The sequence below is a fragment of the Arachis duranensis genome, chromosome 5, assembly GCF_000817695.3.
Source record: "Arachis duranensis cultivar V14167 chromosome 5, aradu.V14167.gnm2.J7QH, whole genome shotgun sequence".
NCBI lineage: Eukaryota > Viridiplantae > Streptophyta > Magnoliopsida > Fabales > Fabaceae > Arachis > Arachis duranensis.
In genome coordinates, this window is record NC_029776.3 from 98,913,558 (window position 1) to 98,937,826 (window position 24,269).

General features: G+C 36.6%; 4 protein-coding genes across 4 annotated transcripts; 1 reads left to right on the forward strand and 3 right to left on the reverse strand.

Moving 5' to 3' along the window:
* The first annotated feature begins 996 nt into the window (after positions 1-996).
* On the forward strand, positions 997-2,874 carry LOC107490975 (protein MAIN-LIKE 1-like). The gene is made up of 6 exons (XM_016111769.1): positions 997-1,068; positions 1,645-1,905; positions 2,047-2,285; positions 2,331-2,387; positions 2,505-2,592; positions 2,686-2,874. Exons 1-6 carry the CDS (start codon positions 997-999, stop codon positions 2,872-2,874), a joined length of 906 nt encoding a protein of 301 aa, XP_015967255.1.
* Positions 2,875-4,119: 1,245 nt separating this feature from the next.
* On the reverse strand, positions 4,120-5,628 carry LOC107490974 (uncharacterized). The gene has a single exon (XM_016111768.1). The coding sequence runs from the start codon at positions 5,626-5,628 to the stop codon at positions 4,120-4,122; it is 1,509 nt and encodes a 502-aa protein (XP_015967254.1).
* Positions 5,629-5,748: 120 nt separating this feature from the next.
* On the reverse strand, positions 5,749-6,743 carry LOC107490972 (uncharacterized). The gene is made up of 2 exons (XM_016111767.1): positions 6,237-6,743; positions 5,749-6,189 (listed from the first exon to the last, which is right to left on the reverse strand). Exons 1-2 carry the CDS (start codon positions 6,741-6,743, stop codon positions 5,749-5,751), a joined length of 948 nt encoding a protein of 315 aa, XP_015967253.1.
* Positions 6,744-14,922: 8,179 nt separating this feature from the next.
* On the reverse strand, positions 14,923-23,602 carry LOC107491408 (CRM-domain containing factor CFM2, chloroplastic). The gene is made up of 13 exons (XM_016112258.3): positions 22,617-23,602; positions 21,108-21,639; positions 20,896-21,026; positions 19,188-19,490; positions 18,950-19,106; positions 18,533-18,825; positions 17,823-17,882; positions 17,657-17,713; positions 16,718-16,867; positions 16,348-16,576; positions 15,828-15,958; positions 15,530-15,711; positions 14,923-15,426 (listed from the first exon to the last, which is right to left on the reverse strand). Exons 1-13 carry the CDS (start codon positions 23,325-23,327, stop codon positions 15,408-15,410), a joined length of 2,955 nt encoding a protein of 984 aa, XP_015967744.1. The 5' UTR covers positions 23,328-23,602; the 3' UTR covers positions 14,923-15,407.
* Positions 23,603-24,269: the final 667 nt, after the last annotated feature.

A 24,269-nucleotide genomic window follows, 5' to 3' on the forward strand; every position in this document is an offset into this window, starting at 1 on the left:
TTCCGTAGTCATACTTCCTTTGTGACTTTGAGCTTTAGAAACAACAAAGAGGTCATCAACGTGTTGATCAAGAGAACCTACCTCTTTTGCATTAGTGTCCAAGTTTTTGTGGCCTGCCTCCAAGTTCTGGGCACTATTTGTGCTCGTCTGTGGATCAGGCTTTGGTTTACTGCAGGGTGGACAGAACGGGCATGAAGTTGTGAGGACACCATCACCACTGACCCGGGGAATTTGAAAGTTATTGTGGTGGGAAGACAATGCTGCAGGCGCTCCCATTTGAGGTTGCTAACATGCTGATCCTAAATTTGATTTTTTTTTCGTATAAAGACCTTTTCTAACCATCTTAAATTCCTTATACCAACATGCAAACAAAAAACATCACATTCTCTCTAACAATGCAGGTAAATTACTTTTATACAAATTAACCAGAAACATACACAGTGACGGATCCAAAAAATTTTGATAGTGTGGGCAATATATATATATATACCCAAATGAGCCAAGGGGAGCTCACTTTAACCGAAATCAGCCAAATCAAAGCTTGATATCTCAATCCACCAGAACTCATTTTTATATAATTCGAATCAATAGGATTCAAATTAGATTTCCACGTAATTCGAGTTGAATTAATTCGAATTACTTTCAAGAACTGTTCCAAGGTAATTCAAATCAATAAGAATCGAATTATCATGCAAAAATCTTTAGTAATTCGAAACGACTAGGTTCGAATTATAATAGTGTAGTTCGAAATAAATCAATTCGAATTACATTGAGAAGGATACATGAGTGGGGTTCGAATCATATTGATTCGAATTAGTTGGGCTTGGTGAACATAAGTAATTCGAATCTACTTGATTCGAATTACAAGGGTTTCGGCTATATAAGGAGTTCAAACCAAGTTCATTCGAATCACTTTGTCATTCTCATACCCCACCAAATCCCAGAGAAAACGACCAACATTCGGGCCGAGTAAGACAAGAGAGGCATATTCAAGGGATGGGGGACGATCCGGGGAGGCTTTATCGTTTGGATGGAGTTGCTCATATCGCCGGGGTGATCAACGACGAGGTTAGTGGTTTATGATGTTGCGCTGTTGATAGTGTTTTTTGTTAGTGGTTTATGGTAGTGATTGATGAAAGCAGTTTATGATAGTGGTATTTGATAATGGTTTTTTGTAATGGTTTATGTTACATTTAGTGGTTTAGGATAGTGGTTTAGGATAGTGGTGTAGGCAAGTGGTTTTTGTTAATGGTTTTTTATAGCGGTTTATGTTAGTGTTAGCGGTTTAAGGTAGTGGTTTAGGCCAGTGGTTTTTGTTAGTGGTTTTTTTTATTGTTTTTTGTTAGCGGTTTTTGTTAATGGTTTTTGGATAGTGGTTTTAGTGACAGTTAGCGGTTTAAAGTTGTGGTTTATGATAGAGGTGTATGCTAGCGGTTTTTGTTAACGGTTTTACTTGTTAGTGATTGTTGTATTTGTTAATGGTTTTTGCACGTGGTTCATGTTAGCGGTTTGTGTATACAATGTTGGTTGCTTGTTTCATATATGTTGTGTTGCACGATTTATTTTTTGGTTCTTTACGAAATAAATTGTATATGTTAGTGGTTTGTGGATCTGTTCTAATTATGCGGTTTATCTACTGGCCAGCCTCGTCGTTGCATATCCAGCGTTAGGCGGCAGCAGGGGTTGCGTCTTGATGAGAGGTACGTTCCATACTTGCAGATGGCCGGATTGTACCATCTTGCGAGACTGAACGACAGATGGTTCCGACTAGACGAGCCCCTAGTCAGCGCATTCGTCGAGAGGTGGCGGCCTGAGACGCACACCTTCCACATGCCGTTCGGAGAGTGCACCATCACGCTTAAGGACGTTGCATACCAGCTGGGGTTGCCAGTGGACGGACATTACGTCAGTGGTTGCCTGACGGACTTCCACCTGTACATTGAGGGTGGGAGGCCAGCTTGGTAGTGGTTCCATGAGTTGCTCGGTGTTTTACCTCCCGAGAATCAGGTTCAGAAATTCGCAGTCAACTGCACCTGGTTCCAGTAGACATTTGGAGAGTGTCCCGACGGGGCTGATGAGGAGACAGTTAGGCGCTTTGCCCGTGCCTATATCATGATGTTATTGGGCACGCAGCTGTTTGCCGACAAGTTCGGCAATCGTATACACATCAGATGGCTACCCTATGTTGCTCGGCTTGAAAAGATAGGTGGCTACAGTTGGGGGTCGGCGGCACTAGCATGGTTGTACCGGTGCATGTGCCGAGTCGCCAACAGACATGTCGTGAAGTTAGCTGGGCCTTTACAGTTACTACAGTCTTGGATCTTCTGAAGGTTTCCTTCATTTAGGCCTACTGGGTATGATGAGATTAGCTGGCCCCTTTCCTCGAGGTACCGTTATTGTTTTCTGCTATGTATCCTTATTGTATTTATTTTCGATTATGGAAGCAATTTTATGCATTGTAGAGTGAGTGATGAATGCAGTAGAACGTTTAACCTCTTTTGCAGATGGTCTGGTTACAATCCTGGGATTAGCAACAAGGGACCTCGGGTACAGATGGCTCGCCTGAAGATCGACTTGTTACAGCCTCGGGATGTAAGTACGCTGAAACCATATGTAGCTCCAGTCGTTGTTTCAGTTTATATTGTCTAACAGAAGTGTTAAATTATTATTGATTGTTTTTTTCAGTTCATATGGATGCCGTATAGCGCACTCGACGTCATCCAGGTTGTCCATCCGGAGGTCTTGGAGCCGCGGCATACGATGTTATGGCGGTGTGTGACGTCCTTGATTTATTTTGCGGTGGTCGAGTGGCATCAGGTTGATAGAGTTTTACCGCAGTTTGGCGGCGTTCAGCCCCCCCGTGTCCCGCCCTAAACATCGACTTCTTGATGTCGAAGGACGGGAGAGGAGGTGACCGTTGGTTCCCGGCGCACTTAGCTGACTGGCATCTTCACTGGCAGGAGCGTGCGGAGCACATTTTACAGTTCGACATCGTGCCCGACCCCGGTCCCTCGCATGATTTCTTGACATGGTGGCATCAGCATGGAAAGAGGTTCCTGTCGCCGGAGATGTTATTGGGGGATCCGAGAGGTATTCCTATTCCAGATGAGGCGACGCAGAGGGGTGCAGGCCGAGTTCCAGATATGGCTCGAGTCGACAATGTTCCTGACAGACGTCGTACTGAGAGGAGAGCACGGGTCGGGACACGTCGTAGCCAGCGTGAGTGGAATTGGGTTGATCATGCTATGGATGATGTCCCACGAGTCACACTGACGCTGGGCTTGGGGGTGGACCACTTGGAGATTATTTCGTCGGTGTTCCCAGTGACGATTAGACCCTTCAGGAGAGTACTCCATGGGTGAGTCCGGGCTCCATGTTTCCAGACTTCCTTGCTAGTGATGGCATTGTCGCCGAGTTCGGTGGACCGCATTTTCTTGAGGATATCCGGACCATCATGCAGGAGGATGAGGTTGCACGAGGACGGGTTCACACGACAGCGACACAGGCATCTCTAGATGTAGATCTGAACGAGCCTGCCACGGTTCCCCCTGTGCATACTTTGCCCTGGGTGGGACGCCAGCATCGGCCCAGACTCTGGGGTCACATTCAGTTGCCGGCCCGTCATCATCCAGACACGTGCATGTCCCGCCCAGGACCCCGGCACAGCCAGTTCCGGAGGACGACGACGACTCGATTGAGGATGAGGAGCCACTTATACGGAGAGGTTACAGGACACGGGTTCCACGCCGTTGTGGCACGGGTTCGCACCTCTTTAGATGATTTAGGGATAGTCCTGTATGTCGTGTTGTTATGTTTATATTATGTACCTTCTTTTTTGGTGATCAGTACTATGTATAGTTTCCTTAATGTATTTGTTCATCCAGCAGTTACTTTGATGTTATGTTATGTATTATCAGTCATCCAATCAGATGGTGTAGTTTGTTTAAGTAACTTAACTCCATAAATAGAAAGACATTCAAGATACATATGTGGTACGAATTACAACTTTCATCACTTATAAAATACAACTTACTTCCACGTAGAACAATGGTTGCTAACTGAAATAAAATGCATGTGCTGATACTAAAAGAAATAAAAACACACAAACCAACGCTCCACTTAATTCCCAGCTGTCCCGGTGGGTCGTCCGGCTTGCGGACAACTCCGACGAGTGTGTCCTGGCTGCCTGCAGAGGCCACATCTCTTTGGCCAGTTCGGATCTGCATCATCCATGTTGGTGCGAATGCGGGTGGACCTTGGACGACCCTCCTTCGCACGCCTCATGTTCGGATCCGGTATAACGGTAGGTTCGGCATAAGGTGGCCAGAAACCCTCCGGAATAGGAGGTGTAAATTCCATCTGATAGACACCGAAAACGGAACTAAGGCGATAGACCTGGTGGACGTAAGGCTGCCAAGTAAGACGTGAGTAAGCACAGTATGCCAGTGCGTGAGGACACGGGAAATGAAGTGCTTGGAAGTATCCACAATCACAAGTCTGAGACCCTAATGAGCCCCTGTACGTACCAAGTGAGAATGAACCTGTCGGAGTCGTCTCTGCCACCGTGTACTCCGAGTTATCCCTGTCATAAACAGTCACCGTGTAGCACCTGGCTGTCTTCAGGTTCGCCTCGATACACTTTACTAGGTATTGACTGAATTGTTGTCCGGTACCCATCTGAGCCTCAGCCTCCCTCCCCTTACGGACAAATAGCTCAGCTAGCCTTCCGTATGTGGCCTTCACCAGCGAGCAAACAGGGAGGTTCCTTACCCCCTTCAGGATTGAATTGACACACTCAGAAATATTGGTCGTCATGTGACCGAATCTCCGACCCTCATCACAGTACTGTGTCCACAACGAATACTCAATTCGGTTCGCCCAGTCACACATTGCTGGATTCTCAGAGCGCAGAATGTCAAACCAGTAGTCGAACTCCACTTCGGTCTTCGCATATGCGGCGTTAACAAGAAGCCTCCGGGCATCTTTTTCCTTGAAGGTTAGGGCAAAATTCGCTGCAACGTGTCGAATGCAGAACGCCCGGTACGCAGCCGGAGGTAGCCATCCCCCATCGGGAGCCTCGAGCGCTGCCTTGATGCCGTTATGCCTATCTGAAATAACTAACAGTCCCGGTTGAGGTGTCACGTGCTCACGGAGGTGGGAGAGAAAGAAAGACCATGACCCAACATTCTCACCCTCAACTAATGCAAATGCCACGGGGAGTATGTTGGAGTTTCCGTCCTGTGCAATCGCGACTAGCAACGTTCCCCCATACTTGCCATATAGATGGGTGCCGTCAATACTCACCAACGGTTTGCAATGATAGAATGCCTCGATACAAGGGGGGAAAGTCCAGAACAGCCTATGAAAATAAGCCTGAGACTCGTCATGCTGTCCCCCAGCTCGAACAGGGCAAGTCCTGAGTATTGCTACAGTGCCAGGCATCGTCAGCTGAACTCCTAACTCCCACCGAGGGAGCTCATTGTACGACTCATCCCAGTCCCCATAGATGATGGCAACGGCCTTCTGCTTCGCCATCCATACCCTCATGTACGTAGGCCTGAACCCAAAGTGTGCAGCCGTGGCATTTTGAAGCACCTTGATGTTGACGGCGGCATCTGCCCTAACCATCGGCATAATGAATATCGCAATCACATGGTAGTCCAGACTCCTATGATCGCTGGAGATGGAGGTGGCAAGACAGGTATGCGGTCCGTTGTACCGCTTCACTTCCCAGATGCCCTTCCGCTGTCAGAGACTCAACTGAATCAACCATGTGCACCCATTCCCAAACTCAGAACACTTTCCCACATACATGCGGTAGTCAGACTCAACGACCTTGTACTGGACCCCTCGGCAGATGCTGTAAGTCTTCACACTCAAGAGTGCCTCATCTTTATCCTGAAATTGTTGGCCAACCTGGAACTCCGTCATACCGGCAGACCCTTCCATATCTCTAGCGCCAAATCCAGAGGCCTGCAAAGGATTTTCATCCTGCCTCATGGCATCCAGGTCCAACGATGAAAAATGGGGTGGGTACTGCTGTGTGCCAGAACTAGATCCACCTGTAGCCCTTCTCGGATCAGTAGTTCCAAGATCATCGCCGCTGTCATCAGCGATCATATCCGGCTCGACATCATCGTCATCTAGATCATCAAAGAAACCCTCACCAACACCAGCTGGTGTGGGACACTGCAATTCGGTGGGAAGATGTTCCCCATATCGAACCCATCTCCAACATTGCCGCTCAGATCAACGGCAAACGATGGGGAGGCAACAGGCTGCATCGGTGGCTCATACACAGGAACGGAGGATGAAGCAACCGCAGGTCTCGAGCTCGAGCCGACAACCGTGGCAATAGTATTGGCATTCCGGTTCGAACCACCCCAGCTAGATACCACATCAACCAACTTTGCCAACAACTCTGGTGTCCTTACCTCGGGAAACTGCCTGCGACAAAGAAACATAACCTGCAAGTCCTCATCACTCCCGATCGTGAAACAATCGTACTTCACGATATCATGGAGCACCGTGATTGGGATGCGATAGAAAAACTTCTTAACCCGTTTAACTCCTTCCAGACCAAGCTTCTCCAGCACAGAGCTAACGAGAGCATCGTAGGTGGTTGTTGGCCTCACGATAATACATAGGGGATCCTTATCAGTGAACTTCACGCCGGACCGAGTTTTCCTCTTAATCGACCCTCTGTGATGTACCAGCACTAGAAAACTATCCTCACTAGCCATCTCACCTCTTTGTTGAGAGCAACGTTAGTTCACAGCATATATATAGAGCTCCGGTTCATTGTAATTCGAATCAACTACATTCGCACTATATATATATAATTCGAATCAAATGAATTCGAATTACATCTCCTTACTAATTCGAAGCAATACGTTTCGAATTATGTGGACATTCAACCTATCTTAGTAATTCGAATTAATATAATTCGAATTACTCTAACCTAATTTGAAACAAGTTGTTTCGAACTACTTGGTAGTCATCCATGGTTGTAATTCGAATTAACATACCTTGAACTACATTGGAGTTTAATTCGAAACGAATCAATTCGAATTATATAATAATTTGCTTCTGGTTGAATGGTGTCTAGGAATTCAGTTTGGCTGATTTTCGTAAATTTTCCACTCCCATGACTTAATCACGTTTTTTACCCTATTTTTTATGTACATATAATATGATTAGTTTTTAAAATATCTAATTTATAAATTAAAACACTAAAATAGTAATTTAAATAATAACATATAATTTAAAATTTTATTATTTAGGTTTTATATTTTTAAAAAAATTAAGTAATCTTTTTCTTAACAATAACAATCGAAATATCTTTCTTTTTATATAGAATGATGCAACACATTCATATTTTTTTGTTAACCAAAATCAATCAAGTTAGTCTAAGATAACAAAAATCAGTTATGACTAGCATTATTCTAAGTCTTGTTGTTTAACTTGGTTAGACTTAGTTCATAAAAAGACTTGGATGTGTAGTATTATTCTTATATATATACAAGTAAATACTTATTTTAAAAATTTATTTCTCATAAAATTAGAAACCAATTCTTATTAAGATTCATAATAAAACTTCTTTTAATTAATACAGTTGTTACAAAAAAAAGATAAAACTAATATAAAAAAAGATAAATAATATTCTTTTGAGTCGATTTTTAAGAAAAAATACAAATTTAATTTAAATTGAGAATTGATCATTCTAATAACATCTAATATGAAATTCTTAAATTGAAAGTGAAGTACCAAAAATTGAATAAAAAAATATTGTGGGGTCAAATTTAATAATTTAGTGGGGACAAATAAATATTATTATTATTATCATATACTACTCAAAAAAATTTCAAATTATAGTGGGGACACTTGCCCCCACAATCACACACATACATCCGTCAATGAACATACAATTATACAATGCAACAAGTTAACTAGAATAATACATAGAAATAATTAGAAACAATTGCTTTTTATTAGAAAGTAAAAAGGTAACTTTGATTTGAACTAAAAAGATCGTCTAAAAATAGAGGATCTAGAAGTCAAATAAAGAACTTTCGAATCACATCTCACACATATATAAATATTATACATAATTTACATACCACGCACACAACATAAAAGTAAAGATAGAAGTAACAGAATGTATACAATTATACGATTATATAAATTATATAATATAGTGAACAATGTATCATAGGGACGAGTGCTTACTGGAGAAAAAAAGACGGACCAGCAGTAGCTCCGGACTGACAACGATGACAGGTCCAGATTTCATGAGGTCAGAGATGGTAAGGCGACAAGCAGCTCCTAAAAGACCGAGATGGTGACGCAAGGAAATGGCCCTTCGACGGCGAGAGCAGCGAGAGATCAGACCTTCCTCAAGTAAGGGATTCAACGGCTGGAGGGCTATGGGAGTCACAACTGGGAGTTATGATCAATTGAAGTTGGTATGTACCACGTGGGAGAAAGGGGATTTAGGCGCCGCTTATATGTTTTCACTTTTCAAAATAGCAATGTGTTAGTGTTTATCATTGGTGTTAGTGTTTTAATAATAATAACTAGAATGAGACCCGCGTGATGCGCGGGACGGTAAATTAATAATAGCATATAATAAATATTAAAAATTGTTATATTTTGTAGAAATAAATTAAATATATATAAATTGAAGTTAAATTTAAAATGTGTTTTATTTTAAATAATTTGTAGTACAAAAGATTTGGATGTTGGAGTTATACAAAGTGGCATTTTTATTTGATAGTTTGATTTTTACATTTGTTTTAGTTGATGGACTTAGTCATCTTATGTGGTGCTCGTCCTCCTTTTTTTTGTTGGTTGTTAGAGTTGTTGCTTTCTTCTTTTTATCGTAGGTTCTTGTGAAGACATGTTCTTTATGAATTGTTGAGTTTGATACACTTTCTATTGTGTTATTTGGTTCCATCTTTGTATGTATGTTCTTCTTCCGAAGATGTGTTTTGAATTTGTATAGTTTTCTTTCTCCTTAATCTCTTGATGGGGTGGTGCTTCAATGTCATTATTTTTCTGAAATATCATTAGATTTAAAACAGTTGTGCCCAATAAATTTTTTGCGTCGCCATCAAATAATAAAAAAGTTGTTGTAACACTTTAATCTGAAACCTTTAATTGAATTTTGAACCTAAAATAAGTATTAGGTTAGCAACTAATAATTTGATAGATAAGATTATGAAAAGTATATAGAGTTACCTTATTGTTGGATATTGTGGTGTTTGATTACATCTGCCACAAATGTAGTTGTTTCTTTTTTAGATATAACACTTTTTACATTTAACATAGTTCCATCCTAATTTGTCATCAATTTCGTTTATAGTTGCTAAAATTGTGAAGATCTTTTCCTATTCCAATATTTAATTTATGTTATCATTAGGTACATGATATTTGAGTAAGTATGAATGTATGATGCATGTTGTGATTTTTTTTGTCATACTTCATCAAATTCTCATTGCATGGCCATTAGATCTTGGATAGTTATTCGATTTCTAATCGTTCTGCTCTGAAAGAATAATGCTTTATTGAGTAAGTTTGAAATGTGCAGTTCGAAAATAAATTTTTTGTGCTAAATTTGATGTTATGTGAAGGAATAGTGATAAGAGACTTATATATATAGTTTAAATGGTATGAAATTTAAATACTTATAACGTAAAATTTATTATGATTAATAATATTATTATGACATTTGTAATATGGATATTTATTATTATTAGAGAGTTATTTATAAAAATTAATAAATTAATTGTTGCGGTTATAAATTTATTGTATTGTTTATAATGGTAAGATATAATAAATATAAGAATATAAATTCAATGTATTTGTAGATTACAAATTTATTACATTCTATTTTTTAGTTTTTTATTTGTATATTTTATTTTTTTTCTGATTTGAAAATAATAGTTGATTTGACAAGAATTGAGTGGTTGATTCTAAAATTGTGCCAAGTAACCAATATTGCTGATATGTCATTAATAAGAGAAAAAAAATGTCTCAAAAATAATGTGATACATGCTTATGTATCTACTATATAATAATAATAATAATAATGGCATCAGAATAATAATGGACACACGGCATCAATAATCAGTATGGGTTAGTAATAATATATATGCTAATAATAAGATAATAATAATAAAATAATAATAATAAGAATTTGAAGTATAAAAATATGACAAAAAATATGACAAGAGCTAAGCTTATAAATAAATATTTTATTTTTGACAAAAATAATTGTGATTTCTTTGTTATTAAAATTATGATAAGGAATATTTTGTGTGGTAGAACTTTTACATTAGAATGATGTACATCTTTTTTCAAAAGATTTTTTTTATTAAAAAAATTTTTTTGCACATAATAAATACACAAAAAAATATTTTTATATTATTGTATCAAAATATAATTGACATTTAAAAAAGTATTTTTACATGAGATATTCAAACATAAAATTACTATAATTTTTCGAAAATTTTTTTAAAAAAAATAAATAAATAAATACATTTTTTAATAACTCACCCAATCAAGCCTCAATAATAACAGGATAATAATCATAGAAATAAGTAAATTTTGGGAAACAAACTGTTTAAATCACCACACTAATAAAAAGTACAATATTATAGATAAGAATAGACACCTAAAATTAGATTAGCATAATAATAAAGATAGTAATAATAATAGCAATGATAACACAGAATAAGAATCCAATTCACTTAATGTGCCAATTAGAAATATATTACTCAGCAGCTTGCAATAATGTTTCAACATGTCCTGTAATATGTAAAATAGTAAACTAAGGGCCTTCAATATCGCATAATAACAATCCCTAATAACAAATTGAACAGTTATAAAGTCATGACAAATTCAACAAATAAGTCTAACTATCCTATACCGTCTAAAACAAATTTTTTTAACTAAACACTGCACTATCCTCAAAGTTTCAAGTAGAATTTTATCCACATAGTTAAGTACCACGCATCCTTCTTCTTGTGAGACATTCCACTATAAAAAAATTCATTCTCTTTTGATATTTTATTAAGATCATATGACAGCATGGAAGCATTTTGTCTAGCAGAATCAGTCTGATTAAAACTATGGGAGGAGACAATAATGTCTTCTTTCTGGAACCACCTCTCCCGATTCTTCATATGTCTTTTGAATTTTTTTTTAAATAATTCTGAGAGTGACATCATAGCCAAACAAACCCAATATATGAAGAATTAGTGTGTGAACATAATTTTATTACATTAACATCATAGAAGTAGTCTTTCTTACATTCCCATAGTCGCTCAAGGACATGTTCTATGAGTTTAAATTCCTACCGTATTGCAATATTCAGTTTAACAACAAGGAAGTTTTCATAGCGTGTCTGCAATATATACAAAATTAACATACTATCGTCATATGTATGAAATTCTTCAACTTTAATAACTGAAACACTTACAATTACGACAGCATAACCAGTCTGCCTAATTCTTTATGTTAAAGTTGTCAAGAAATTCAAATAGTTGAAACTAGACATCGGATGGACACATATATCATAGAAAGGGAAGAAAAAAAAAAATAAGTTTCTAACTAAAAATCCTATTCCCAAAAGGAAATATACTTTGTAAATGTAGATTAGGAATTAACTCAATCAAATTCCAGAAAATTGGTAACCTGATTTTCTGTTAAGTGTAGTCAAAACTTCTTTTACCCACAAAAGTTAGAGTTGTAGATTAGGAAATCCATATCGGCTTATGAAAAGAGCTACATATAAGTCGGATTAATTAAGGTGCAGCAAGAAATATAATATAGAATATTGATAGATAACTGAATTCCTATATGACTTGAGCTACAAATTTTTTTTTATTTAAAAAAATTTGAAATTTTATTCACATTTCATCATGCTTCACAAAAAATATGACAAGTTTTGCCATATTGAAACTTCTAAATATGGAAATGAGAAATGTGGAAACCATTAAACAAATTTCAGGTTTTAAAATCTATTTTGAAATCGGATATCAGTTATATAACTTATATCTCACCACAACTTTGAGATCAAAACAAAATAAATAGCAGTTTCAAGTGATAATAGGCGGCACAAACCACTACACATATAAAATAAGGCATATAGATAATAAGGGATCTAAGTTAAACAGAACAAGAAATTAAACAAAAAATATACATGTCTCTCAATTCATCACAGTAAAAATTAAGGTCAAGGTAGTAAACTCTTTTAGCAGGATAAGTTCAATCAGATAATAATAAAATAAAATAATAAAAAAAATAATCTAATCAAAATCGATAATTCATCCATAAAATACAGAAAACAAGGTTCAACGACAAGAGAGTTTCTCAATATAATCACATGTTATTTACAAAAGATCAGCCATACAATATTTTCAAGTACAGTCTTATCTCAAGTAGACTATTTAAACGAGAATAAATACAACAAGCACAGTCATAGACAATGTGTAACAATAGTTTTAGAACAAAATGGTCTCATTAAAATTATATGACATACACATCGGAACTTTTTATATCTTTATTAGGTAATTATTAGGCAAATACCACATCCTAACATGTCTATTTTTCCTCAAATTGTCTTCCATATATTTTTCATAACTTTATAACTCTATAAATTAGCTTCATATATATTGAGACCAGAACACAATATATAGGTAAATTAAAGTTGCACTAATTAAGCTAATTGAATAAAAAAAATTCAATAAATGTCTTCCCATGCATTCAGGAATCCAACACCAAAACTGTTCCATCCGCTAATGTATTGGAAGAAAAAAAGGATTTCTGAGTGTTTAAATTGGTCCAAAGAGTCTTTAAATTTTTTGCTAGCTTTATGGCTATTGTCATAGGTAGTCATATCTTTGGAGACTTCTCAAAATCTTCTGAGTGTTTTTGAAGCTATTGTAAGATTTCTTAGTTGACATCATCTCACTAATGCTTTCTCCTTTCATTTTTTTAAGTCTTCATATCTATCTACAAATATGTTGATCTTCATTTCTTTGACTTCTTTATCCCCTTCATGAAGCATCTTTAATCAAGTTTAATTAAATCCCTGATCATAATATATTTTGCTTTAGAATTCAGCTAAACTTTTTTTTATGATTGTCAGTCCATCTATCTTTAGAAATAACACTCTTCGATTCTTTCATTCTTTCATTTTATTGTGACGTATCGAGACAAGAGAATTCAGACAAAGTATCTGTTTAATAAGAAAAGTTAGAAGTTTAGAATTAGAGTAATCCATAGCATTATCACACTGAGAAATTTTAATGATTTCAAAAAAATTGTATTTTAATCACAGTAGCAAAATGAGAATAATCATCAATAAACACCACAAATAGTGAGCTCCTATCCATAGAAGCTGTGAAAGCATAATGCTAAACATTAGAGTGTATAAGATCAAAAGAAGAATTAACAAAAAATGAACTATTATTGAAAGATAAAGCCAGTTGTTTGTAGTTTGACAAGAAATACAATTATTTTAAAGAACTATTAGCAAAACAATAATGCCACAAGTAAAGTGTAGAAAGAAAAGAAACAAAACATAATAATTAGAGGTAGAAGGAAAATGGATTTTGGAGCTCAAATTGTCTTCTGACTTTACATCTAGTCCCAATGATATGTCCCATCTGAGTCATACACACGATAACTAAAAGTAGAGATAAGATTAAAATTTAATTTGGGAATGAAATAAGTATCCGAAAAGGTGAGTGCATACCATAAAATGTATCCTTATGTTTCACATGCATAAGGGACCACTAACAATGTAAACAGAAAGGACTATGGTATTGGTAGACAAGAATAAAAAAATATGATGCAAAAGGAATATGTGATTAAAGTAACCAAAATCAAATACCATTTAAAGTTACCTGATGGGGTGGACAGAGTTGTAGAAGCATTATCAAAAAAGGAGAGAAATTGCTTAAAGAAGGACTCTGTCAATTGGAGAGACAAGAGATAGACTACCAGAAGTAGAGGAGTCATTGGCAGCAATGATAGTTATAGGCTCAAGCCTGAGGGAGTTAGAATGAGAATGATATTTGTTCCAATTAGTAATCAAGAATCCTGAGAGCTTGCAATAGTAATAGAATAGATTGGAATAGTTGGAAGCAATGTGACCTTTTTGCTTGCAAGTATAACAAATTTTTTCTTTTTCCGATAACCACAAAAAATAGTCTCAAACTTAGATTTAGTCAACCCCAACCGTATTTCTTTAGACACAAGACAAAGAAGAGTATCTGCAAGACTTGACAAGGGACTGATGGAGTAAAGAAGTTCGAACTGGCCCATAATCATTAGTAAGTACCATGAGAAACTGAATATGATGTGCACGATTGCAATAATCCTCTTATGTCTTGGCGTTAGTCGCATTGTTAAGAATAGATGCGCAAGATATCAATTGATCCCAAATAATTTTCCTCTAGCAAAAAAGTCATGTAGTGATGGAGTTCCTTTAGTAGTTGGTACATATGTGAGAGGTTAGAAATAGTGTAACTTTTTGCCAACATACTTCTTTAGGAATTTCAAAACGCACAAACTGGGGGTGGATGTGAGGAGTAAAGTACTATGAAACCAGATGATAATTTTGTGATTTTTACTATTCCATTCCTTTAATTTCTCAACAAAATCTTTGTCAACATCTTCCTTAGATTTGGAAGAATCCTATTTGAAATAATTTTATATAGATAAATCTATAATTATACTCTTATTACATCTAATATTATCTAATTATTACAACCATAATTAATAAATATAAAATAAGATAACTTTAAACTGTTTTAAGCTGATTTTTATTGTCTCCAAATATTTTTAGACAGAGAAAAAAAACTGAACTCTTGATATAAAAATAATAAACAATCTAATATCAATATAGTACCCTATCATTAACAAGAGTATCAATCTAAATATACAAATATCCTAATATATTCTGACAATCTAATATATAAATATTCTAATATATTCTGACAAAAACAAACTTGGTCTTTTTCCTTTTACTGTGCATCCAATTCCATATAACACATTCCATTCTAATTCTATCCTCACAATATTCTCTTCCTTTCTTCTGTCTTTTACAGCTTATAATGACTGAACTTTTCAGTGTTAAGTCCTTGATGGAGCTTGCAAAGTAGGAAATGACTAAAGTCATTGCCTGGTAATGTTTATATACATGAGACATTTAAATTCAGTCCCAGGAAGAAAAATGTTTGCCGGGTTAACACAGACAACAGGCACTGGGGGATCGATCCTATTGTCCCTTATTTCTTCTGGTTCCTGCTTGGTTTTGCTTGGTTTTCTTACGTAAGTAAACCTATGAGGCCCTCAAAATAATTTCCAATTTGCAGCACCAACTATTCCCAATTTCTTTATGATTTCATCACTCTCCTATAAATACAAAAGTATGACAACAAAAACACAGAATGTTCCAAGTGAAGAATAATAGCGACAGGTAATAGCTTGATCAAGGGTTGCATTCTATTTTACTTACAACAATCCACATTCAACTTTGATGGCTTCCAACAGTTCAGGAGAGACAGTAGGCTTAGAAGTTTCTCCCTCTTCAACTTCGACATCATTTATTTTGGTTCTAGGTTTCTCTCCTGCCCCCCAACCCCTATAAAGAATAACCTTGTTTGGCTCCCGAGAGACTAATACGGCACCAGTTGCTTGCTGAAAAAATAACCAGAAGCATTTCAGGATCTGTACAACGGCTCAGGTCACAGGAATAATGCAAAGACGAAGATATGGGAAAAAGGGAAGGTCCAAAGGAACTTCATCTTGGGTACCTCTAGCTTGAACACCACCTCCTGAACTGAGGTGCCTTTTGCCCTGCCTTTAATATTAACTATGGCAAGAGGGTGCTTCTGGAAATGAGTCTTGATTGCTTTTGCAACACCAGTAACAATATTGCTCTTTCCTGAAGACAAAGTAACAGCAGAAAGATAAAGATATGATATTCCATCAAATTTGCTCAGTATTCGAGTAACTTAAACGAAAAAAACATAAGGCAAGGTGGGAAAGATAACTTCTAGGGCCCTTGGGTTCTTAATACATCATTTAGAATGAAATTTTTCAAAAAGGTTGATATTGAGAGAAGATTCACCGTTAACTAAACGTGAGGAAAAGGGATAACAGTTTTACAACTTCTTCCGATTATATTATCTTTGACAAAACAAGCTATAGGTTTGCCACTATAGCAGAAAGCTAAGGGGAAAAAGGAGTAAAGCAATTATCACTGGTTGAAGTTACAATTTATAAAACCAAAGCCCTTGGCAGGATACATGGACTTGTAAAGATGGGAAATACCTATGGCAAGGACAGGTCGCTTTGTCATCTTTAAGGCTTGCCTTCTTAGAAGAAGTCTTTCTCTGTTGGAAAGATACACCGGTCTAATAGGCAACCCTTTTGAACTCCTATTTATCACTGGAACGGATGGTTCAGGGTCACATTTTGATGACGTGTCATATGATTCTGGTGGATTGTTATTAGAGATACCATGCCTGGTATCAACTGCAGAGACACTCACTCCATCCAACTGAAATCCACAAAACATAAACTAAATCAATATTTTAGAAAGAAACCCAATAAAAACATGTGAAAGGAATCAGTGATATAACCAGATGATAATCAAGGGCAGAGTTGAAGAATTTTATTTTGACAACCATAAAATGCTTGCCTGTGTCTTTTCAATAATCAAATCAGACATAGATTCTTCTTCACCTTGACGAGTTCCATCATCATCAATCATCTGCTTCTGTCTTGATTCTTGATTTTCAATAGAAACTTCTTTTAGAGAATTCAAGTTTACAGAATTTGAGAAAGATCCCTGAAATCATGACAAAGTACGTTAGGTTCTGTTCTTTAGAGAAGTATACCATGAACATCACTGGAATAAGAATTCTCCCTAAATATGTACAAAGAAAATACACTCATGTAGGTTCTCTCCTATCGTCTTCATTACCAACACAAGAAATTCTTTTACATCATGTGTTGGGTAATTTCCATGAGGACAGAAACAGACCAAGTTCGTAACACTTGACTCACCTTTGCATGCCATAAAACACAGAAAACACTACACTGCTACTCCTTGTAGTGCAAGTTAACCTCTTTACTTGTAATGAGTATCTAATGTGATTACAACCAATAGCAATTTAACAGTTGAATTAAGAACCTTGAGAAAAATAAACAGATCCCAAAATAATGTTGAATGTGTAAGCCAACAGGAGATGGAAAGAAAATTTTTTATTATGTGGTGGTTCTTTTGAACTAAAGGGGAATTGGCATGATTATAATCATACACAGTAAAAAAAAAAATTAAAAAACAAAAAAACAAAAAAACCTTCAGCATGTACCTTGAGTTCAAATATAACTATATAAGTACATAACACATCAAAGCATTCACAAATGTAATAAACTGATGCAAATTGCTCATACTTTGACTGTAGTCTTACTGTTGAGACTACTTCAGAATATAGAGAATGAAAATTTGAGTTCAGTTGTTGATCCTAGACATTTATGATAGATTTTGCATCCACCTTTGCATAATGTAAGAAAAAATGATAATATCATAAAGTTGGTAACTATATTGTATGGTTAAAGTAAAATACAAACTCACCATGTCAACTCTCATCTCTTCAGCTTCATGCTTACTGTTAGCCTCCTTATCTTTATCCTATTCAAATCATTTCATAAAATTCCTTAATTGAAATTGGAAATTGGGGGGTGTGCATCTCAGCAACAATTACAATACATTATTGACTGAAAAAAAGAAAACCACTCACCATCTTAAGTTTCAAGTCCTTTATATTCTTATCTAGCTTCAAAACATGAAGCTTCAATGACTGCAAGAGGAAATAAGGATGAAAGAATAAGGCAGTGACATATATTGAATGTTAATGTTAGCAGTCAATTCCTTTTCAAAGGTATAAATGCATAACTAGTATGAGTATCCATGTTACAACCTAGTGTTCAACTAGTATGAGTCTACCTATACTGAATATTGGATGTGATTTTTATAGATCAAAATGAAGATAGGTTTCAACCAAAGAGGAACAAGAAAATGATTTATGTTTTGTTATATTTTATCTTTGGCATGAGATTTTTCTTGAAGAAAAGGATGAGTAGCAAAAAAGGCACAAATTTTCCTCTCTCTTCATGATCTTTTTCAGGCAAGAATTCTGCTTCACAATAAAGGCTGTATTATACAACATTGTAAGGTATTTTTTAAAAATTTTACAAATACAATAATCAAGTCTCTCCCTAATGGATTGAAGCCTCTAAAATTTTACATTAAAACATAAAATAACCTTTTATTAATCTTCTTTTAAAAAAGATAAAATTAAGCCAGAAAAATAGAAAGCTTATACTCATCCTGTTAAAATTGTTATCATCATATAGAATAGATAAATCACAATAAAAATTAAAACGTGTCTTATCACAATATAGAAAGTTAACACTCCTATAGGAATCCAACTTAAAATAAAAATATTACCTCACGACGTTGTGCCTCTAAGAATCTCTTCAAGGCAGCTTTTTTATTCAAAAGCGTTTTAGGCCTCAAACTAGCAGGTCTGCTATAATTCTTTCCACGATATACAATGACTGCATATCCCTTGTTCACTCTCTCTACTGCAATTAATATTCCACCACTTTCTGCCTCTAAGGTCTGAGCTATCTGATGAATAGCTTCTGGACTTTGCCTATTACATATTATCTTCACAAGTTCTCTATACTTCCAATGAAGATGCATATTTTCCACCGTTCCATCAAAAACCCCTCGTCTACCTGATAATGAAAAACAGGAGTTATCAGTATTCAGTAATAGATTTTGTCTCTAGAAGTCTAATTTATTTAGTTTGGAATTTGTGAATCTATGCTTCAAAATTCAACCATCATACTCTAGAGTCACCTAATAACAAGAAGGGCTTCATCTTCAAGCCAATTTTCCGCAACATGTATCTCTCTTCTTCAGTAATACCCTCTTTATCAATTTCTTTTTCTTGTGGGCACTCTGCATTTTCCAGCTCCGCTAGAAGTTTTTCAGCCTTTGCTTTTCTTTCTAATGCCTGTATGTAACAAGAATATCATCTGTCACTAAAACACTCATGTAAAAGACAGCAAATTGAAGTTTGATGATGAAATCATACCATTGACAACTTGATGCTATTCCTTTTGATAGTTGCTTCAGCATCAGTGAACATTCCTTGTTCAACAATTGCTGTACCCTTCTGGGAGGTAGTACCACTTCCTTCTGAAACACACTCTATAGCTCCATGTTTCTGGCCTGGAGTGACTGTAACTGATGAACTGCTTTCAGCCTTTAGTTTGGATAACTCAATGTTTCTCCGTTCATCAATTGCTGAAGATACTGCAGAAGGCAAGAAGTCCTTTCCTCTATACAAGACAATGAATTCTCTATCCCGAGCCAGGAGAGTCCCACCAGTCAGGTGCTGTAGAAAAGTAGATGTTATTAAACTGAAATTGAGATAATCATTTCATATACAAGTTTTGCTATTGAAACTAGATTATGTCTTAGTTATCTGAAATGACAAGCTACCTAATGTAACAATTGTTCAAGATCAGTAGTAATGCAATTAAAACTGATAGTTGATCTTTGGGTTGAGGTCTGCTTTGCCTTCCCGCTTGACAGAGGTTAAATCTAACAAGAACCTTATTATAACAACAAAAAAACTCTTATCCTACAAGGTGAAGTCCTACATGGACCAAATGATGTCATTGCACCTTGTTATGAATATTTTATATACTCATCCCATTTATAATTAAGTCTCTAATGATAAAGCTCTGTTGGGGACTTGGGTATTAGGTGTCCAAAGTCCAACATTGAGTAGTATGGGATGCATGATGTTGCATTTAAGGATAGTGGTTCTTCCCCCTTAATAGCTAGTGGACTCCCACTTTCCTTAGGTAATTAACAAGCTCATTTAGAGTTTTCTTGGATCTCTATCTACCCTAACCACTTTCATTAGATGCTCTCTTGGCCTTTTCCAAACATGCCCAAACCACATTCTATGCCAATTTATTTATTCTAAGCATATCAATTTAAATTAATCACAGGACAATTAAGAGAGTTTAAAAAAGGAAAGAACATATTTATGCTTCTTTTAAAAGAAGAAATTACTTACCACTGTTGAGTTGTGTCTTGGAGACTTGCAATAAAACAATGAAATTATGAACTTCTAATGATGCAAATGCAACTTCCATCACATGATGATTTGAAGCATCCAAGAAAATGGTTTATATGGTATGAAGGAGATCTGGGAAGCCTAATGTTTTCTTATCAACTTTTGATTTCATTTGGGATAGGGCTATCTTTTTGGTTTTCTTTTGGTACTTAGCACATGGGCTGTTTAATGGGGTTTCAAGGGATTGACATGAATTGTTACATAGCTAAGCCTTTATGTCTTACATATACCCTTTTCATATTCTCTTCTATTCTAAATTTATTCTTCTTTGTGAAAAAATGGAAGCATTCAAGAAAAATGCCACAATGTAAACATATCTAGGATCTACTTTGTCCAGTATGTTTAAACAGAAGAAAAGTAGAAAATTGATTTACCAAGGACAGCAAGTCCATCACTTCAGCAAACAGCAAGAACAGAAGAATGACAACAAATATGTCAATTTAATTACCAATCACGGTGAAATATCATCTTGAGCCATGTTCTCAAATAACTGCAGTCACTCATACCATTAATATGCAACATATGGAACTAACCAGAGCAGCCATCAATGAAGACGGATTGGCAGCACCATTTTAACATCTAATTTGATATTTATAATGGAAGTGCTACACTTCATGAACTCTGAAAATTGTTAGCAAAATCAATAACAAACCTTTATCTCTTCAGCCATAATCTCACTGTTAGTATTCTGCACACCTCTCTTTATAGCAATCTTGACAATCTCACATCTTTCCCATAATTTAATAATTGCGGCAGCCAATCCTTGATGTTTCCTGTTTCTACCTGAAAACAAAAAGAACATAGAAAGGCAATTACACATTACTGGTCACATAAGAAAAAGTAGGCCAAACAGCCCAAACTTACCTAAGGCAAAATGGCATGGTAAGGGTTTGCCAAGTCTCCTTAACGTGGTCATTTCATCGTCGGTTAGCTTAGACTTCACACCATATGGAAGTAGGCGAAAAGGCTTTCTATATCCAGGTATAACAGCAGGTAGCAGATCAGCATCAACAGGTAGAGGGTCATATCCCCACCAATCAGTAAAACGTGGCCCCAGCCCAATTAATAACTGGTCAGCATCTGCCGCAAGCTCAACCTCACCTGGCAACTCAAATCGTACTTTATTAAGATTACCAACACCTTTTATCAAAGCTGGCTTTGCTGCTTTGATGTCAGACCTTTGGTCAGCATTAGTAACTAAATTCATTTTAGATGCATGGCTGTGTCTTTCGTCAAAATCTTTATCGTCACTATGCTCTGAAAGTTGCAAAGCATCATCAATGTTCTTGTGTCCGAAAACTTCATCTGATAGGAAATAAGGATACTTATAATTAACCCCTCGATACAATAGTATCTTACTTCCAGATCTCCAAACAACAAGGCCTCCAGTTTTTCTCTAACAATGTGAAAAGGATATAATCAGATTATTGTATGTGAGACACCAACGTAACAACAACAAAAAGTTAATTCTCTACTAGGTGGAGGATCGGTTATGCAGATAAAATAACGCTGATATGCCCAATTATACACCACATTATACCCAAACAATTTAAAGTTCTTAATTGTATAAGAGGCACAAAAACAAGATTGGATAATTTCTTAAGGCTAAATGCATCTAACTCCTAGCTATATTCCATGCTTCAGAGCTTGATAGCTTGAGTCCTTTATCCATATTGAACCATTGCAATAAAACCATACCCCACAACATACGCACATAAAATCCCTTTCTTTTCCTTTCTTTTCTTTTTCATATTATAGGATTAGCACCTCAGATTTGTAAGTTAAACACAACAAATAGCTGAGTTCTGAACATGAAACTTTTAGCAATTTAGGAGTTCCTTGCATTTTAGCTGAGCAATTTTCTTTCTTTTTTCTTTTTTTCAAAACATATTGTTAATATATCTGCCAAAGATATTTTGTAATAGAATTAAGGTTTAAGGAAGGAATTGGACCACTTTAAAGTATCAACAACCTAATGCAGGAGTACTTACAAATGACTCAGATCGGAAACCCTATAACCAAACCTAACAGCAATCAATCACATTTGCGATTCTCTCAATTCCAATTCTCATATTACCATCCACAGTTTAAGTTTCAGCTTGCAACCACAGCATATCGCCACAACAATTATTGCGATGGTTTCCCCAACTGTTTTGCCACGGCAGTTGTGGCTGCATCAGCACCATTTTTCCAAATTCAGTAATCACAATGCATCAGCAAATTTGAACCAGTACCAACTCAATTTCTTAACATCCACTATCCTATTCTTATCCAAACCTAAAAATTTTCCACTACCATATCCAAAACAGTAAATTTCAAAGGAAAACTCTTTTACTCCAACAATGCATCACAATTATAAACTTTTCCTTTTACCTCCAGCAAATCATGAGTCCTCTTCATGTTCAACTTGCAAATATCCTCACAAACGATCCTCACCACCTCCGACCGCCTCCACCTCTCATGTATCCCCTGCACGATCCCTTCGGTAATCCCCGCCTTCCCTATCTTCAGCTTCTGCTTCATCCCCAGCCCCGCTGTCGTCAGCCGCCTTATCTCCGCGTCCGAAAGGCTCAGCTCCGCCAGCGTCGGCGCCCTCTCCCGCGCCTCCTCCCTCGCTCTCCTCCTCTTCTCCTCCGCGTTTTCCTTCTTCTTGGCGAGCTCGTTCTGCCTCAGGAGGGCAATGCCGGGGACAGGAACAGGATTCTCCGGCGTGCTCCAGCTCGGGTCGATGGTGTGGCCAACTCGGTGAATCGGGAGGCGGGTTGGAAGTGGAACGAAAATCTCTCCAGCTGTAACGGCGGCGGAAGATGACGACGGAGGAGAGGCCCCGGAAGACGCCGGAGCTTGGTCGACGAAGCCGAGGGATCGGAGCTTATCGGCAATTCGCTGGATGGCGGAGGTTGGGAGGGTTTGGGCGTCGGTTGCGGGTTCGAGTTTGGAGCACCGAATGAGGAATTTGGGTTTGCGGGTTCGTTTTGGGAGATGAAAGAAGAAAAAAGAGGAAGCAGAAGAAGAAAGAGGAAGGGGAGTGTGAAAATGAGAGGGAGTTGGTTGTGGAAGTAGCATTTGCATTTGCATTTGCATTTCAGTTGTTGTTCACCGGAATGGAGGGGACTGAAGAGTGAAGATAGCAGAGAAAGAGTGCATTGAACTTCAAAGGTCACGTGATGTGGACGCGGCCACGCGGGATATTTAGAGTGGCTAAGATGTACAAGATAAGAAAACAACGGTATTTTGGTAAATTTGAAAAGTTGATCTTAATTATATATTACTAGTGCAACGCACGGGCATAACACGGAAATAATAAAAAGCATATTTTTTATTGAGAGAACGAGAAACGAACTCAAGAGGAGGAGGAGGAAGTAAATATGATGATGAAGAAGAAGAAATTGAGAATGGAGGGACAATGTAAGGTAGGGTTTGGTGGAGACTGAAAGACTAAGATTGAGAGACAGAGACTAAGAGATAGAGACTGAAATAAATTTTAGTATTCTGTTTGGTGTTAAGTGAGAGGTAAAAATTAAAACAAAAATAAAATTTTAATTTAATTTACACAAAGAATAAAATTAAAATTAATTAATTAAAATGACAGTATTTTAGGTATAAAATGTTATTAAAATTTCGGTCTTTGTTTCTAAAAATATTAGTCTCTTGTGTCTCTACATTTTAGAGGCACTGAAATACTGAAATTTTGGGAATATCAGTCTCTGAACCAACAAACATGATACTGTATCTCAGTCTCTCAGTCTCTATCCTAGTATTGCAAAACAAACTACCTAAATGATGGAAATAAATCTCTTTTTCAATTTGGATTTCCACTATAGGAGAAACCCTCTTTTCAAGGATGGTTATAGGATAGGGTAGGATATATATTTTTTATAATTAAAATTAATTATTAAAAATTATTGAAATCTAATACTAAACCATTAATATAAGGTTGTCAGGTAGTGGAAATTCAACGTGTCTTGAAGGAGAGACCTTTAAAGTTGGATGAATTATAGTGTTCTCTTTGCAGAGGTCCATCTA